General features: G+C 40.9%; 1 protein-coding gene across 1 annotated transcript in view; it reads right to left on the bottom strand.

Moving 5' to 3' along the window:
- DDX10 (DEAD-box helicase 10) overlaps nt 1-19,906 on the bottom strand; it is a 181,012-nt gene that overhangs the window by 41,627 nt on the left and 119,479 nt on the right. Inside the window, exon 16 of the mRNA XM_027468537.3 lies at nt 13,601-13,657. Within this exon, the coding sequence (XP_027324338.2) occupies nt 13,601-13,657 (57 nt within the window). The remainder of the gene's footprint in view (nt 1-13,600; nt 13,658-19,906) is intronic.

Below are 19,906 nucleotides of genomic sequence, written 5' to 3' on the forward strand. Positions count from 1 at the left end.
GCTATCCATGTAACTACACATAGAAAAAACACTGGTAAAGGCTTAAAAATGCTTTTTCAGCATAACATTGAGATTTTTCTCCACAATGACAAATGTCGAACCTATCATTCTATCAGTGGTAGCTGTCTGCTTCCAAGGCACTTCTATCTATATAGAAGTACTTTCCACAAAAGAGGAGGAAGACCGAAGTCAATATAGCAGCAGAGTTGCTACCAAAGTGTAGCAACCTATTTTGGAAGATATGGGGCTGGTTTTTCTTCCATGCCATGAACAGAAGGGCATCCAGCGATCCCACATCAGTCTGAAGGCTCAGTTGTCTGTATTCAGTATCAAGCACCACACGGGAAATGGTCGGGCAGTTCTGCACAAGAGAGCCCAGAAGCAGAACAAAATCCAGTAACTCCAAGGTTCCTTTCCCAGCTGTTGCTCCGAGTGGACAGCAACGTGAGAACAAAAATCTCTCAGACTATTATGGACACTGCTCAATTCTTTAGTAGTAATTTAGAAAATCTCACATGACAAGGCACTAATCACTCCTTTTCTGACTGAAATGGAAGTTCAAAGACAAGGGAAAATCAAGAACCAAAGAAAACCAGAAAAAACCTGCACAAACACAAGAAAGGATAAGAGGAAATGAGACTGCAGGCAAGTACCAGGCAAACAGCAAGGCAGGCTGTGACCATCTGTGAAACAGAAATAACCACTGACTGAGCATCTACGTGGTTACCACAAAGCAAACCTATTTCCAGATCTTAGGGAATTTCAGGCCTAAAAAATAAGATTGATGGGTAGAAATGCCACAACACACCTTGCAAGAGCTACGCACAGAGCTCTGGCGTGGGTACCTTCATGCTGACTGTACATTACCTCATACCCAAGTCGTAGTTCTCAGCTGTTATAATGCAGCAAACTGCATTTTCCAATGGCAACAGCGACAGAAATGATGTAAAGGAAATTAAACAACCCAGTTAAGAAACCCAATTTCAAATGTTTGGCAAACTGTGTTTGCAAAGCAATCATTCACTGGCCTTAGATTTCCAGCTCTCACAATTAAGCATAGAGTTTGAGAATGGCTCCATGCTCCCCCTGTCCAGCTTTATTCCACCAGTTTTTCATAGAGCTCTGAACTGAGTGGCCAAGGAGGGTGGAAAGAAACCTGAGCTCAATCCTTTCGCTGACCTAAACCAAAGCTGGGCTACACGTGTGGCACTGAGATTAATTTCAGAAAGAACTACACAGGGTGGGAGACCTTACCTTCTGAAAACATTATTGAAGAGCTTTCTTGTTTCAGCCACTTAAGAAATATCTGGCTATCTATCCTAGCCTGTCTTTTTTCTCTATTAACATCAGTGGGGTTTTTTCGTTTGTTTGTTTTTGTATCTGTAGAAAGAGGTCCAGAAAACACTGGGAAAACTACAACCTCCGTTCTGAGCTGCAGGGGCCAGAACAGCACATAGATCCACAACTGCACTGAGGCTCCATGGATTTGCACCTCCCACAGAAACCTTCTGATAAAAAAAGGGTGTCGTGTAAGTCCATGCTAGTAGTTCCAAGAGTTTAAAAGATAATTTACCTATCACAATTGCCCATTCAAAAGAGAACTCAGGTTTTCCAAACCCAGCTCCTCTGAGAGGTCTTTTCCAACCCAACTGATTCTATGATTCCCAAAATTAACGTCAACAAAGAGTGAAACCTGAGTTTTCCGGGATATAACCCAAATGGCTCTGCTTGTAGACTCAATAGGGTCTCTTAAGAGACTTAAATTTGCAAGAATCAAGAACTCAAGAATGCTAGAAATAAAGCTGACAGCAACAGTCCAGCTCACTGTTTACATGGACATGTTGTTTGTCACCAGAGGTTTTTTTGAAGCCATTTACCTAATGGATGGCATTCCTACAATTAGCAAATGAAAATCCTAAATAACTGAAAAACACACACAGCCTCCTTTAGTCGTGGCTGTACACTAAGCAAGCTCCAAGCTGGAGATCTGGCTCAGCAGGAAGTTGAGGCCAGCGGACGGGGAGGAACAGAATCGTCTCTTCTAATCTGCATCACCGGATTTATACAGAAAGGGACAAGCACTGCCAACTTTCATGCTGGCTTTTCTTAGCTTAGGAGTGATTAGCTTTGAACCCTTACTGATGCTCTTTTAGCAAAAGGTTTCTTGCCAGAATACAAATGTGTGCAAGGAGCAAGAGAGACAGCCTCTCTCAGCTCTCTATGGAAGGAAGGAATGGGGCCACTGGGAAACCAACGTTTATTCAGCCATACGAGAGCAGTTCAGCCCAGCAAAACACAACCAGTTTGCATTTTCTTGAAGCAATGTCAAGGAAGTACAACACAGTACAGGGAGGAAGAGGAAAAAAAATAAAACCAAATTAAAACTCAACAAGCTTTCCCTAAAAACACTAAGCACATTTACTAAAGCTTTGCTCCCAGATGATGCTATTATCTTTGTTCCTGCTGTTCTCCAGTGTTTGTGCTCTCAGGTTCCACAAGGCACAAAGTAACCCAACAGAGTAGCAGCTGGAATTTGGCTCCTTCAGAAGAAAGAGCAAAAGGTAAGAGTCCCAGAAAATCCCCCAAAATTCATAAAAGATCAAAAAGAAAAACAAGAGCGAAAGAAAACAATAAACGGAAGGTAGATAGAAAATTAAAGTTGTGCCTTGCCATAAGGCAAAGAAACCTTGAGGGAGACCTGAGACAGCACACAAAGACACCGGGAGTCCTAATGGACTCCTCAAAAAGAAGGCTGTGCTCTGTTTGGGGCTTACTGGGCTCTCCATAGAAACACACAATATCCTGAGATGGAAGGGACCCACAAGGATCCAGTTCCTGGCTCCTTACAGGACTGCCCAAAACCCAAACCCCATGCCTCAGAGCTTTGTCCAAATGTCCCTTAAACTCCAGCAAGCTCGGGGCCATGACCACTTCCCAAATGCCTGACCACCCTCTAGGTGAAGAAACTTTTCCTAATATCCAGCCTGAACCTCCTCTGCATCCATGCAGGATGTTTAAATGGCCATACATGCTTGTTACTAGCTTGAAGTTTCCTAATAAACTGTTTGCTTTATCAATGCAGCCGACAATACAAAAGAACAGAATACATACCACAAACACTGTGTGCTGTCTTAAAGCACGTTGGGATGGTGCAACTACTGCAGATCTCGTGTATTTGGCAAAGGAGGGATCTGACAAAACACAGAATCTTTAAGAATGGTCTGAGATAAAAACATATCGAGACAGTCATTAAGAGCTTTTTCCTTTTCTTTTAAAGCTCATGTAAAATTCAGCATAAAGCAGCTGGAATCCTGGTGACTACATGACCCGGGAGTGTTCTGAAAACAGCCATCACGAGAATTTTAAAACACTGGCAACTGCAGCATTATCAGTCAGAATGCAGATAATGATTTTCTGATTGCACAAATCAATTTTCATCACTAGTAGCAATTACGACTGCTGCGAGTAGCTATAGCTGACTACGTAGAATGCTGCAAGCAACACGTTCCAAGAATATAAACAGGGGCGATGCTGAGAAAACAGAGCTGCTTAATTTAAGCTAACTACGATTCCTTATTGCATGAGGATGTTATCATCATCCAAACACATCTGAAAGATTAACCCTGCTCATCAGCCAATTAACTCATTGTTCAGAAGTTTATACCTGAGATACGCAGCAAAGTGGAGTCCCAGCATCCGAAAACTACGCTCTAAAGAAGTTTCAAACACATAGTGAAAGCTGGGAAGTGGCTGAGAGTAATACTAGAACAAACCCAGATGCAAATAAAGATGTGTGAATAGTTCTGACCCAGCTTACTTATAACTATTATGCAGATGCTTGCACTTCATAGAGCCAGAACTGAGGCATGTGAATACACGTGCTGTTCACAGCAGAACACACTCTCACTAGATTGCATTGCTCTCAGAAAAAGGCTTACAAATACAGAAATTTCAACTTCACAATTAAATGCTGTGCGTGAAAGCTGCTGCAAACGTCAGATTACTAGATCTGGATTGTTTGGGGTTTCCCACCTCTTCAGGATTGAAGGTGCACATAGAGAAGAGGGTCTCCAAAATTTCAGTTCCAGGCTATTCTGCCGTGCTATGTTGGTTAAGGTATTCAAGGACTGTGCTGAGGCACAAAGAATAAGAACTCCACAATAATAAACAGCATGATCTGCTGCTTAAAACATATATGAACACAGAAAATGCTTTAAAAATTTATGGTAAAATTTTATGGTTTACAGCTTTAAAATTTGTGGTTGAGAAGAAGAGAAAATTCAAACACTGGTTACTGTACACACACCAGTGTGTGGCTCCAGCACTGTCCATTCATTCCTATTCCTTGACCAAAGTCAGGGCAAAGTGACCATTTATGTTCTGCTGAGGCTGGGATTGCTGAGAAGAGTGTCAGATCAGTGAAGAAACTGAACAAGAAATGTGGAAGCCAAGAATTCCAAACCACATCCCAGTGGCTAGTTACATTTAAACTGCACACTTGCTATCTTTACAAGAGAGCATTGTGAAAAATGAAAGGCTTACATACTGATGAGCTATGATCACAGCACCTTAAACAATCTCTCTCTAACATTTTTTAATCAAAGAGAAAGGATAAAGAGCAACAGGGTAGAAATACAAAACAGTCCCAGTGTTCTCATCTTCCCCTATTTAAGTTACAGAACATGGTGTTGTGCAGGTAGCATGAAAACATCCAATCAGTGCTGAAATGGAAATCTGAAGCTCAGGTGGGAAGGTCTTTGCCCCTGAATACACTGTGTTCAATGGTTTGCATTCTGCAATACACAAAATGTTCTTGTCTGCTTTCTTGCCTGCTTACTGTTTTTCTAGATACAACTATTGAACTGAAATACTGGATTGATGAAATGTGCATTCACATGGAAAAATGTATGTAGCCTAAGTCACTGGCGCTCAGTCATTAGCCTCAGAAAGGAACCTGCAGAAGAGTAACTCTTACTGCTCTCCCTGTGCTCCATCACACTGCCACGTGAGGGGAGGAACGTGATGGTGGAATCCTGCTCCTGATACCCACAGACATGGGGAAGGAGGAAAAGGGAGTGAAATAACACACACCTCTGTGCAAAGGAGAAAGAGGGCTCGAACAGCGACTTGAGCAGCTACACGGTTATTTGCTGATCCCCCTTCAAGAGCCTGGATGGACTGGAGCCAAAGCACTCCTTAATTCTACAGCTACCAAGAGTTAACGTACCTCTTCCTCACTAGCCGCATCATTTGATTTCCTTGCACCCTGTCTACTCCAAGTCTCCTTGAATTCCAGGAGCAAGAAACTTGGCAAGAGGTTGCCAGCTACAGGGCAGCCCCTTTTGTGGGGTGGGTGCCAGCAAACCCTGAGGTGACATCAGAGTAGGTGGCAGCTGACTTTACAGAAAGCCCTTTCCTGGCAAAGGAGGCAGATACTGAGTACCCCCAGCATCATGTTGCTCATCCTTACCACAGATACAAGAAGCAGTCTTCTCCGTTTCATCTCCAGTTCATCCATCTTACATGGCTCAACAAATGGGCTACCTTGCAGTGGGAGATGGTGCTGATTAGGAGAAACTTCTCAGAAAGAGCAGTCAGGCACTGGGACGGGTTGCCCAGGGAGGTGGTGGAGTCACCGTCCCTGGGGGTGTTCAAGGAATGGTTGGATGTGGTGCTTGGGGACATGGTTTGGTGGGTGACAATAGTGGTAGGGGGGTGGTTGGACGAGATGAGCTTGGAGGGCTTTTCCAACCTTAATGATTTTATGATCCTAATAAACCATAACACAACCCACAAGATTCAAGAGAAAGAGAGAAACACATATATGTTAACACATTTATTTCAATTCACAATCTTGCAGTTTTGGTAGCCTAAGCCTTTAATAAAAAAATACTCAGTTTTTCCCCAATGCCAAAACATTGCTGTTAATGTCTTTAACATGTTGAAAATCCTGGAGCTCAGCTCTGAAAGTAAATCTAAGATAGCTCCGAGGATCCTGTTCTAATTATTTCAAATTTATATGGATAAACCAGAAACAAAAAGTTCCCTAATGAATACTGAATTAAACACTGCAATCTGCAAAGCTTTAATACTGGTGAAATTTCTTCAGAATTATATTAGAAATTTAACAGTCACTTAACAATAAGGACAGTAACTTTTGTCCTCCCTAACACTGCAGAGATGAGGGACACCTCTCCTGTGCCTCTGTGCTCACAAACCCATATCGCATCTTGCATCAAAACCCCCCTCAGAACTGCAACCCTACCTCTGATTACCATAAATTTGAAAGCAAACACAAAGCAAAGCACATAGTATACTTATGTCAGGCACTGTAATGGAAATGCACTTGGTTTGATGCACTGTGCATCTGCCTCACTGCAGCAGACCTTCTGGGTCTTCAGGCATGCATAAGCTCCACGTCCACCCATATCTATGCTTCTGCCAAAGACTGGGAAGAAATCACCTCAATAACTGGCAAATCATCAGCTTACTGTGTGTAGAGCACTGGGCTGTCATTACATACCACATATGATTAAAAATAACAGTTGTGTATATCATACTCACAAAATTCAATTGCTGTGGCTATGCCCAATCATTATAAATGGTCACTTATAAGCATCTTTAAAATTCTCCATGTGCTGGTGGCTGCAGTGATAAGGTTCACAGCAGTGTGCATAACTGCAAACCAATCCGTAAGAATCCTTCCTTCTCATGTGTCCAGGGCTACAATACATAAATACTAATTTAATCATATATATTTTATTGGCAGAAAAGGCAGGACTTATTACAGCTTTCCTTAAAGTAATTTAAGTGCTATGTGAGCTGGAATCATCAATATGATATTTTCAGTAGGAAAATATAGTTGACATTTCCATACAGGCATAATAGGCATTTTCAAATAGGAACTTAAATATTGTAGAATATGTTGATTTTTAAAATTATTTCAGAATACAGATAGTTCAGAATCACTGACTTCTTTATTTCCTTTTAACAACTTGAACCCAAAATTGAGATTCTGCCTCAAAAAAGAAAAAAAACTGAAATTACTGACCTAGAAGGTTAAAATATTAATTTTCCAAATTTCTGTTCATCCTCAGAGCTTCTCATGAAAATACAAAACATTACAAAAACGAAATGGTAATAAATATAGCTACTTACAGGGTTTTTTTTATGTGTACAGAATGCAAGAGTTGAGAGACCAGATCTACTTCTAAACCAAGGTTAATTAAATTGTTTTAAGTATGACTTAATAAAAGGGAGCTAACTCTCAGAGTAATTTCAGCTGTAAACTCTCCACACAAGACATACTGGAACATTTTGTAGCTGAATTATCATTCAGCTACAGAATTCTCATTGTTCTAATTTTATGTTTGTTTCTCTTTGTGCATTGCAGAATCAAGAGCAATGATTGATGAGGACTCAGCAAGTCTTTTGCAGCTATCAAACAGCAGCAATAAGCCATAGCCTGTTTTGAGGCTTTACTGGGCCATGATAACCCTCTCCTGAGGTCTTCTATGAGCAAAACAAACGTCTACATCCTCCAGTCCACACGAAGGATCTAACCCTGAAATGCTGCTCCAATTTTAGAAGTTGCAGGCAGTTAAAGCAATGGTTCCTCAACACCATCCACCAGGTCACGAGAGGTGACCCAGAACCAAAGCACCTTTACTGTTAACCAGCTACCCATCACAATGCAGGGTATCCCACACGACTTTCCCAAGAACATGTAGGGATAAAGTGGTCAAAGGGATTTGGGAACCTGTACTGACAGGAGGCACGGACCAAATTCCTCTCCTTCAGTCCCACACACCCCTTTCCACACTGAAACTACTGCTCACATCCACAGCAAATCTAGGGTCTCCAGCCTACAGACAAAGCTGTGGGCTGGATTCTCACAGAAAAGGAAAATCAAGGCAGAAGCAGAGGTGTCAGGTAACAGAAGTCATTTCCAGTAACCCCAGGAATGACATACAATGGATGTCAAATTTTCATCGTATCTTGAAAACTGTATTTCTCCAACAGGGCTATTGGCAATAGGTTCCCAAGAGATCCATTTCTGTCCCTTTGCTACCTGGCACAAAGATCTCTTGAGACCCATTCAGCCAGTTTATCTCAAATTCCATGGAGAGTACTGAAGAGTAAAAGAAAATGGGGTTTTAAAGTAGTTTTCTGGTTAACATCTCAACAGAGCATGACATAAGGAGCAAAAAAGCAGAAAACAGAATGCTATACTGAGGATTATACCTTGCAGTGATGTGATACATGCAGATATCAATGCTTTAATCTGTCATGGTTTTATCTTTTAAGTACATGCTTCCTGCTCACCCAGGTGTATTTTGTAGATGTGCTCACATACATCCCTTCGTAACAAAGTACCAAGAGTCCTAACTTCACTGCAACTCCGAGAAAAATTTTAGATTATAAAGTGTACTAAGAATATATTTAATAAAATATGTAAAATCTCATACAGGAGTGCTAACTCTTGTCAGAGTACCAAAACATGTTGAGGAAGAACAGGGGAAGAAGAGAGGACATCAGAAATGTTAAAGCATACTTATCATCCTGAGTTTGCTGTTCATCTTTTAATGCTCTAAAATTAGTCTGCAATAATTCATTCCTATGAAAAAGTGCCTCTGAAGAGCAAGTACTTGGATCTGCCTCCGTACTCAGAGGACATCAGTTTTCCTGCCCGATAACAATCCCCATCCTCAACCGTATTACAATGATTTGTCTTCCTCATTCTCTTCTAAAACAGAAAATCCCTCTCATGTGCTCAGGCTCATTTTCCCTAGGTTTAAGTAGGCAACATTTTTCTTACAAATGTCAGGATAAACAGCCTCTGGCCTGTCAGACCCCTCCTTTTCAGTTTTGGACATTTGCATGGTGCAAATCCAACCAGAAGTGTGCATCCTGCTATATGCCAAGTAACTCATATCAATAACTATTAATTATTTGTGAATTACCTAGGAGAGCTATACTACTTTTACATCATGCAACACAACCAGTTTTCTGTGGTGTTGAGAGTATGACTCTAGGAGAATAATGGATAAAGTGACTGATCCAATAACACGAAGAGAAAAATAAGCTCATGTAAGTAATATAAAGCCGTAAAATACAGAGCTTTGATACACTGATCATCTTATCCAAGCAGCATGAGACGAGTTGAGGGTCAAACATGAGCAGAAGTTAATACCACCACCTACCACCAAACTCAACACCGTCAAAGATTGTATTAAGCAACCGGTGAGATGACAATCCCTAAACAACCAGTCTACAAAATGTACAGAGTAAACTCTTAAAACATGAAGTGCTTGGGTAGACTGCTCTCAGAATGACTCAACACCAGTAAGTTCAAGATGACAGGTACAGGAAGGCAGCTAGATTGTGTAGCATTACTTTCATTTTAATGCTTAGTACATGAGTACCTTCCATTCTGTAACTGCTATAGGATTACCAGTGGCTGAAGTGATCCACCCAACTGTCATGACTGAGCAAGTTTCACCTCCTGGCACTGCTTGCAGATGCTCTTCCAGCTCTTTCTAGCAGATGCTGATGCTGATGAAGCCCTTCAGGGGCTAGTTTGCCCTTTTTTTTTTTCTTTTTTTTTCTTTTTTCCCCATGATGTTGGGTGTTGGCTGCTGAGGATCACAAAGAACATCAGTGCTGCAGCTGGAAGCATCACCTTATCCTGACTCCTGGTCTTCTCCCTGCTCTGTGTCCCACAGACCTGTTCAGCTGCTTCTGGAAAATGCCTTTTTCCTTTAAGAAAATAATTTTCTTCAAAGCAAGAATTATGGAGTGAGGAAGTTTCCTTAACACATCAACACTGTTCTAAGGCACAAGAATAGCAGAACAGTAAACTCACTAAATGAAAACTACAGTCATATTCAGCTAAGCTGAAACTAGCAGCTGCTTGCACAGTAAGGACCAATAAACACCGGTTGAAGCCTAGAAGGGAAGGAGTAATTCAGGGCCAGTGAGTGCCAGCCTCATGGGGCTGCTCGGGCACAGAGACATGCTGTGGCCAAGCCCCAGGTCAGTGGCCGTCAGCCTGTGCTTCTGCACATTGCTTTACCTGCCTATTAAAAGACAACACGATTGCTCAATTTTCTCTAGACCATTTTCAAGAGGACCACAGCAAACAGTATCCAGATTTGTTCGAGGGTTCAAGGACTGCAATTTTATCAGTACCAACTAGAGATAAACACCTGCTTTTTTTCACTCTCGAAACACTGCATTTGTTAATATCTCATCCAATTCTGCACTGGGAGAAAAATATCTATTGATAGAAAAACAAACAAACAAAAACCACTAAACCTAGGTTTCCAACTTCTCTTTAATATAAATAGGAGAAATCTTTTATCTGATTTCACATACTTTAACACTCAAATTCAATTAATGGCAATAAATTCCAAGGAATACTTTCTCCAAAGTGTCCTTTAAGAGCCCTCACTTCTTACCTGGTTTATTTATTGCATGGGGGATTTCTCCAAGGTGGAGTCAATAACACTGCAGCTACCTACTCCTCTAAGCCCCTGTTCCAGGACACTCAGTAGGGTACGCCAGAATTGGTTATTAAATTCCAGTTGCAGAGTCCATCCCAGTACAACAAAGGTTGAAGAAAACCTTCCCTGCAATTGCTCTAGGCTCCTGTGACAGCAGGAGAAATATCTTAAGGCCCATCTCTCCTGTGACCTTAATTTCCCTCTTTGTTGGCATACCGACAGAAGAATCGTGCTCATGAAAGGCATGAAAACTCCTGCACTTCGAAATGAAAGGTAAAAATGGAGATACTCTCCTTCTCCACAGAATAATCTGGGGCTATAAAGCTGAAGGAAAGGCTGTTATTAAACAAAAGTAGGCAACGAGCGAAAAGAACATAGGCAGAGTAAATGAAAAGTGTCAGTAAGTCCAGGCTCCCAGGACATGAAATGGATGAACAAGCACAGACCAGAGAAACCCTAAAACTGAGAGTAAAATAACCAAAGGATCTGAGATTAAATTAAGGCTAAAATAATGATGATGACAGATAAAATCCCACAGATGTACAGGTTAAAGGGTGAAAATGAACAAACTGGAAGCTGTTCCAAACAGATTCCATTTTCATTTGGAAAGAAAGCCAGCATACATTAAGATTTACCATACGAGGCACTGCACATTCAGCAAAACAGCACTAGAAATATCAGGACAAAAGGTACAAATGACACCAAAGCAGAGATACAGAACTCATCATTGATGAATTACTGTGTAATATTTAAAATGGAAAAATAAATAGCAGTTTTGGTCATGGCAGACCCTGTGGGCTGAGCAGAACAGAAAGACAATAAATAATTCTCAGTAACCCAAAGAGCTTCTCATATGAGAGAAGCAGTTAATAAAACAAACAGGAATGAAGCGGGTAGAAGAAGTGGAACAACAATTTACGACCCCAGCTGCTTTGAAGCAACCGGCTGTTCAGAACTGTTGATCTACTCTTTTTCTCCAGCTGCTGAACTGCATTGTTAGATAGCTAAAAATACCTTTGCTGCTTTTTTGGTTCTCCGTATTCCATTCTCTTTTAACAGAACCCTATTAATTGCCAAAGGAATTTTATATGGCAGAGTAAGTGGGTCACAAGCCATATTCTGAAAGAAAATGTGAAGGTTTTTGAACTCCCGATTTAGGCAGCATATGTTTGCTAAACTGGTTTCTGTTTCAGTAGTTTCTCTGTTTTACTGCTTTCCTTTGTTGTATTTTTTTTTTTTTGGTCTGGGTGTCTCACAGGAGCTGCCTTAGTCATATCCCACACAGACCATGGAGAGCTTCAGCTACTATAGCTTCATCTACAAGCTTCTGTGAAGCAGGGAGTGCTCTTAATTAATTCCTCAGACACCTCACAGCCTGAAACCGCCACCTTTATCTACCAGCTACTGCTCCCTTGCATGTCCAGGACTGCAGTGCCCAGCTCCAAGCTGTCACAGCCTTTCCCAGTGGAAACATCTTCCCTTCAAATGAGCCCCACAGAAAGTGACAGGACCCGATTGCACAGAGTTCTGGCAAAAATAGCCTCTAAACAAAACAAAAAGCCCAGCAGTTTTCAAAGAGGATTATGTCAGCTTCTGAGGCTTGCTTCTTCTTGCACAGAGCGAGCTGGGCACTTGAGGAGTAAAACAAAGTCCAAGTAGTGGCAGGCTTACACAGCTGGCACCTTCACTGAGAGCGTGTGCCACTTGCACACGACAAAAGGACTAGAAAGTCTGCCAGGCAACATTCAATGTGCCAGTGTTGGAAAGAGGAGAGGAAAGGGCGTATCAAATTGTCTTTTTACCTTACACAATTTTGGGGGGGTGATTCTGCACGTAACCCACCCTGTACACATGCACACTCACACAGATCAGTCCTTAACAGACACCTACTTCATTTCCCACCAGCAGAGAGATTCATTTGATTACCAAAGACTAGGATAGGGGAAGTGCATCAATAAGCAGAGCCTTTTAAGAGGACTGGGTTTATTTCTCCAGCTGCTGAGTAGTATGACAAAGGGCTTTTTATTCCTGAAAAAGAGGTGAAATGAACTAAGAGCCAAGTATTTACAAATATGGTGCAGCCTGATCAGTGTTTTCTCTCTATATTAAGACATTTGTTAATCCCTCATTCCCTAATTTTCCTACAATGCTTGCTGAATATATTAAAACTATGCATCTCTATACATCCAATTACATTCACAAAATTTCTACTGCTTGACTGGGGAGTCATGATGCCAGTGGCTCTCATAGCCTCCATCTCTGAAGACAGAATCATAATTAATACTTAGTATAACTAGGCTTTCCATCTTAAACTGTAATTACTTTCCACTTCAGAACTACAGTAGGAAGTATCTTCCTGTACTCAAGTCTCCCAGTGCATGATCAGCTTGGGAAAAAAAAAAAAAAAAAAAAACACAGAACATTATCCATTTTCTCAGGGGAGTAAGATACTTGCTAACTGCTGAGAACAAACAGCAACCATTCACGTATAGCACAGGAGATGCAGCATGAGACATGACACACACTCCTCTGTCCATATTCTGGAAAATCACTGCAGCTGAATGAAATCTCAGTTCATCAAAATCACAGAATACGGAAAACTAGAACAGTTAAACACATATGAAAAAGGGTGGCAAAGGGTTTGGGCCTAACAAGAGGCAGGAATAAAATTCAGTGTAAACAACTGCAGCTTAAAGGAAAGGTTCAGCAGAAACAAGTTGAAATGAGATTTCACCAAAACCCTTACTACCTGCAATACTGCAGCAAGTTATAAACATGTCCAAGTACTCAGAGGAAAAGAAAATGGCATCAGCACTGCAGCTGAAATGGCAACGCACTTGATATACAAAATGAAGTTGTTACAATTCCAAAAGGATTCTATCTATATATTACTTACCCTACTCAGTACCTTTCCATAATAAACCATTACAACCACATCACAGCAAGGGAATGACAAAAGATAAGCAAAAAGAAAATATCCGTAAAAAGTCATTAATCAAACCACTGTTTATTATAGAAAGGAATGCAGTAATTAAAAAAACAATTTCAAAACCACACTCACTCACTCGATCAGAAAAAAAAATAATAAGTCTTACCTCGGCATTCTTATTCCTGGCTTCTCTCCTTGCTGCTTTTTCTTTTAGCCTTTTCTCCTAAAACAAATAAGAAGATCCACAGTTTTAAAACAAATTCCTGGTATGTTTTTCTTCTAATATTTTAAGATTAAATGATGGTTGGACCAGATGATCTTGAAGGTCTCTTCCAACCTTAATGATTCCATGATAAAGTTGAGACACCGAGATGTTTAATGCACATCTAATATACACGTGGAATTCATCCTACACATTACTGATGAAAAATGATATAAAAGATCTGATTGAGATATTATTCATAATTCTTGGTCTTTAAAGGAAATCAGAACTACAAGAATGATTCACACATTTCATTTTAACTGAGATTTGTTACTCTTAAAACAATGATGCAACTAGGTATTTTGAAAGTCAATTAGTAGTTAGACAGAAAGTTAGCATCTATCTATAACAGGTTAGTTAAAAATTGCACCAAGAGATCAGTTTCCTTATTTCTCCCTGTTTTAATATGAAACCTGATCTATTTAACAAGCAAAAATGATCATTTCCTTAACTTCCAAACTGCTAAAGCCACTGGAGAATGAAAGCTAAACCATATTCTCCATAGCCTTTGTATCTCCATTATGAAGTAAATGCTACTGCAGAGTTTTTATTAGTAATCGCATTGATTCAGAAGCCCTAAGAACATCAAGCTGCCTCCACCAAAGGGATTGTGCTATGTGAAAATGAGTGAAAAGCAATGATAAAATTGAGTAAGAGCTGCCAGCCAGATTTTTGAACATCCAAAAGTAGCCAAGGTATTTAATGTAAGTGATACTAATTGCCTTGATAGTTTTGTTGTTGTTATTGGGATTTGCTTATTTTTAAACCAATTTAAGGATTATCTCTATGTTATACTCTGTCAGGTCCTTGCAATTTAACATCTCTTCAATTACCGGCTTCATGAGGTAAGGACAGAAATTCAGGCGAGGGCACCCACCAGTGAGAAAAGCACACCACTCCCTATATTTCATTTGTTTTAGCAATGCTAATGACATTGATTATTCAAACTTTTTAATGCTAGCATAAAAAAGCTGATGCAACGCAATGCTCTCTGTTTCTTTATGCAACATAGGCTGTCCCCTAGCATCAGCACATCTAGAACCAAGCCCACATAAAATCCCTTTACCATCAGTCCCAGGACACCACCTCAGCATGGAGGACACTGAAGACCATTTCATTGCATGAGGTCACATTCGGGGAATAATGAGAAAGCTCCAGCTGTCCTGGTGCCACATCATCACAATGAAAGAAGAGACACCATAAGACTACTGAGTAAGGTGATCTGGTCAGGAACAGCACAGATGACAATGTCAGCGCTAGCTGGGCATGGCTGTATCGAAGCTACAACTGCACAGACGTGGGGTAAATGACACTGATGCAGAACATACAGGTCCCTCTGTCCTGTATTTCTTTTGCTCAGCCTTCATCCTCTTTTCCCTTGCCTTCTTGATGCACTATTAATTCCCAACAGACATTCCTGCTGGTGCTCTCGAGCCTCTGGCAGATATTTTTGCTGCAGTCTCTTCAGCTGAGAACTGACAAAGGCTTATTACTCTGCCACATAACTCTACTGCCAGGCCAATTTCAATTTTCCTGCACTAGCTCCAGTTTTATCAAGGTGTATTAGAAGCTGCCATACAAAGCTGCTTGGAAAAGCAGTGTGGTTCATGTGCAGAGCTGGGAAAAGGAGAACAGAGCTGCCACAATTTTCAAAAATGGTGTCTACGTTCAATTTCTTTTGAGACTTCTGTCTGGTATGTGCCATTTTCTATCCTCCCAACTACCGAAAACACAGAAATGTGAGTTTTCTTTCAAATGTGGAGTAAATCAACCTTTCCTCTCCAAATCAAAACAGATCAAGTTCATCCCCAAAGGATGGCAAGGACAAAGCTGCCTGACGTTTGTGTCTCTCTGCTTTACATGGTTCTCCAGTGCTGTTCCTGACAGCTTTGCACACCAACACCTCAACACCTCCAGACCTACACGCCAGGGCATTCAACACACAACATAAAGCAGAACAAAGACATAGCTTTAGTCAAATCTAACACAGCTCTCATACTACTTCAGGTATTTTAAAACACAAAAAAGGCAAGCAAAAATAACAATTGTATTTAAGGGCATGTGAGCCAAAAGAAGCCCCTGGGACCAAATGCTACCTGATATGGACACAGTCAGACTGCTCTGCAACAAGCAAGACCCAGCATCTGGAGCACAACCCCACTGCATCCCTTAACCCTCAGTCCCCCAGACAGACAAATCTTCTAGCAGCGCAGACATACACTGAAAAAAAAATATCTGATTTTCCTAGACCTCAAAACAGAGGTTTGTTTTTTTTCCCCATGATCATAATTTCCTGGGAGTGTTACTTCATCTTAAATCAAACAGGTTTTGTTTATTTGCCAATATGTATTGGCTCTATTAAACTGATTGCAGAACACCTTTCAAATTGCCCAAACCTTCAGCATTAAAACACTGCAACCTTTACCACCAGCTTTACTTGTCTTATATTTAAAGGTCCCTGCCAACCTAATTAAAATAAGAACAGGTAACAGACTGAAAGAGCTCCCTGATTGACGATAAATGGACAAAGGAAAAAAGAGATGAAACCAGTTCACTGGGATGAATACTGCTGCGTTTAAATATACAGTGGCACAAAGAACGAAGACCTGGCCTCTTTCTGAATGCCAACAATATGAAAGACAGGAGTAAAATGCTTTTTCTTTCAAATATGAGCCACGCACCTTTATGAAAGAGAAAAGAGAGAAGGGGAAAAGAGTTGGAAACAGGCAATGAATTACCTTGCTCCAAGCAGAAAGCCCAGTAATGCAGACTTCAGCACAGGTAAAAGGATATTAGACAGGATGTTACCATATTCCAGAGGGAGATGATATTATTCCTTCTTTTCCAAGTCAAATCTGTATTCATTTGATCATTTTTACTTATGCTTTTCTAATGCTTTTACTGAAGTTTTCCACTGTCTCCCACCCTTTTTCTAAATGCTTTAGTTGGGCATTCTTTGCTCTTTGAGGTCACCATTGCTCTCTTATTTTTCTGCAAAAACTGTGATCCTTTTCAAACTTTACTTCTGAGCTAGAAAATAACCCACCAGATATTACAAAGCAGGATAAAGGTGTTTTTAAATTGGATAGAACAGAAAATTTTAGATGGAAAATTTCTATGGTATGTGAAAAGACAGTGTCTTAACTATAGCCACAGGCTTAAACCAACAGAGTAATAGCTGAAGTTCCTGCTCCAGGGATTTACCACAGAGCACTGGAACGACAGCTATGAAAGCAGAAGATTGACATAATGGCAGAGCACTGTGCTGGACAGCATAATATATGTAAGTCTCTAAAGAGACAAAAGGTCTCAGAGGTGCAGAGACTGAAATCAGGAGTACAAAATAACAGGAAAGAGAGGTGTTACCAGGACTTTTTTTTTTTTTTTTTTTTGGTAGGACTTGGTTCTTTGTCAATGAAAAACAAAACCAAATTTCCTATAGAGTGCATCTATACACTTGGTTGGAATTCGGAGTGTGTTTCAAAAAGTAACACCCTCATCAGCCCTGCTTAGGTTTTGCTTCACACTACGAGGCAGTCTCTAGGAGCACAGGTAATAGACTCGTACCAGTGCTGGGCATTCCCAGGATCATTCAGGCTGAGAGACGCATCAGGAGGCCTCTGCTCAGCCTGGTCCAGCCTCCTGCTCACAGCAGTGTCATCTCTGAGGTCAGACCATGCTGCTCAGGGCTTCATCACGTTGGGTCAAAATCCCAAGGATGGAGACTGCAGAGCATCTCCAGGCAACCCATGCCTCTGCCTGACTGTCCTCACACAGAAAAGGTTTCTACTTAGCCCCAAGCTGGACCTTTTGTTTCAACTCATGCCCATGGCCTTCTTGCTCTGAGCTGCTCTATAGAGCCAGGCTCTCTCCTTGCTGACCTCTCTGGAAGTACTGAGAGCTACTGTGAGGTCCCCAAAAGCCATCCCTGCTCCAGGCTGACCAAGCTCCCCCAGCCTCTCCTCACAGGACCACCGCCTCAGTGACTTCTGCCGAACTCTCTGCTTTGTCAGTGCCTTCCCGTGCTGGGGGTCCCAAAACTGGTGCACTATTCCAGACAGGATGTCACGAATGCTGAGGAAAACAATCACTTCCCTCAAAGCGATTCAGCTAAGAGGTAATCGGGTGTAACCTCACCACCACCTCACAGCGTGCAGTCTGGCTTTCAGCACCACTTATGTTACACTGCAAACCTGCTTGCTGATGCAGGAATAGCCATCATGCTTAAATGTAGGCTTCGATGCAGGAAAACAATCTTCCTGTGGCACTGCTTCGATTTATGTGCAGCTTTAAGCAAGTGCATCGGTACATAGAACATACGATCCTGAAAAACCACGTGCTGAACAAGCGCTAAAACACTTTTCCCCAGCCAGGACCTTATTTTCTATTACCTAATGGACAAATTGTGAATTTTACTGTGCCAAAGAAATATCACCATGTAATAAAGACACCCTATTATATGACTGCATGAAATTAGAAATTAACTGTAGTGCCTTAAGTTACAAGGAAAGGCTTCAGCGTAGCCAGGAACATAGATTTTCAAAGACTCATGTTGAGTATTTTAACACGATGTCACACATCCTCATTCCTATTGCTAGGAAGAAATATGGGCACATGCAGAACACACATGGACAGCATACTGTAAGACAGCTGTAATAATGTAATCAAATGTGGCAAAGCTTAACCAAACAATCTGATCTTGATTTGTTTCCTGTCAATAGATTCTGTTCATCTGTGGATGTGCCTATAGCTATCTGTATCTACTCAGTGTCTAACATTGGTTTTCATAGACAGGAAAAAAATAAAAAGTTACACAAAGTCTGGGTTTTCTTGGAATACTTAACACAGACCACGATAAGAATACCAGATTTTATCACTGCCCTATCAAGCTATAAATCATAACTGTAAAGATAGCACATAATTTAGAGACAAAAAAAATCCTAGCATAGGAAAACAAAAGGCTGTTTCAACGTATGAATACTTCATTATACATGCTACTGGCTGACTATCTGTACGGCAAAACTTCACATCATAGCACCACAAGGTTGTCAGATAAAGCTTTAAAACATCACAGTTTGATTAAATACTCTGGTCTACAATGGTGAAGTCAATTACGCGTGTTTTATTTTGCATTTATATTGAATTGTAGCTCCCTTTTGCACCTATATAGCATCTTCTTTACAGTTTAGAGCTAGCTATGTGCTTTTGGGACTATCAACATTGAACACAAGAAAGAAGTTTAACCAAAAATCAGTGAAATAATTTGCTACAACTTAACTTGGCCCCTTCAGATGCAAACCAAGCAATCTCACATTAAAAGACAAGGGCCAGAATATCCTTTTATTATCTGAGATCAGCACCATGATGGATTTTGAACAGCTGCTAAATACAGATTATCAAGACATCATTTGCAGAACAGTTGGGACAGATCAAGGACCACAGGTTCATGGACTTATGAAACAGGTGAGGAGATGGGATCAATGTTCCTGACTAGCACAACATAGGACTGAATTAACTTCTACTACAATTCGCAGCCTGGTTTAAAAAGAGCACTATCTAGATATTCAAAACCTTTCACTGAAGGACAGTACACCACAGTCACTCAAAACTAGCTGCTGTTTCTAATCTGGTCTATTTATCTTGGATCCCTTGGGATTCCGTTCCAGTGCCCAGCCACCCTCTTGGTAAAGGACTTTTTCCTAACAACCAGCCTATGATTTTATTATATTATTATTATATTATATATCCTATATATAGGATTCTGTGGGAAACAGTATCAAAAGCTTTACTGAATTCTGAAAAGATTACGTTAACTGACCCTGGTCAACTAGACAATTAAGTTCAGGATTTTCCCCTGTTGGCTGCTACCAATGACTGCTTTTATCTTTCAAGTGTTTTCCAGTAACTCCCAGAATAATCTTCTCCATCTTCTTTTAACAGGCCCTGATGCAAGAGTGGCAGGCCTGTAATAACCAGAGTCTTCCTTCTTGCCTTTCTTAAAAATTGGAACAGCATTTGTCAGCTTCAAGTTGACTGGGACCTCTCCAGACTCCCAAGAAAAGTAATTGAGAGAGGTCTTGTGATGACATCAGCCAGCTCTCAAGGATTATCCCTGGGATGAATCCCATCAGGCCCTATAGACTTATATGTGTCCAGATAGAGCAGCAAATCCTGCACAAGTTCAGGGTTGGCTGAGGATCATGCCAGAAG

This window comes from Anas platyrhynchos, chromosome 1, assembly GCF_047663525.1.
Source record: "Anas platyrhynchos isolate ZD024472 breed Pekin duck chromosome 1, IASCAAS_PekinDuck_T2T, whole genome shotgun sequence".
NCBI classification, from domain to species: Eukaryota; Metazoa; Chordata; class Aves; order Anseriformes; family Anatidae; genus Anas; species Anas platyrhynchos.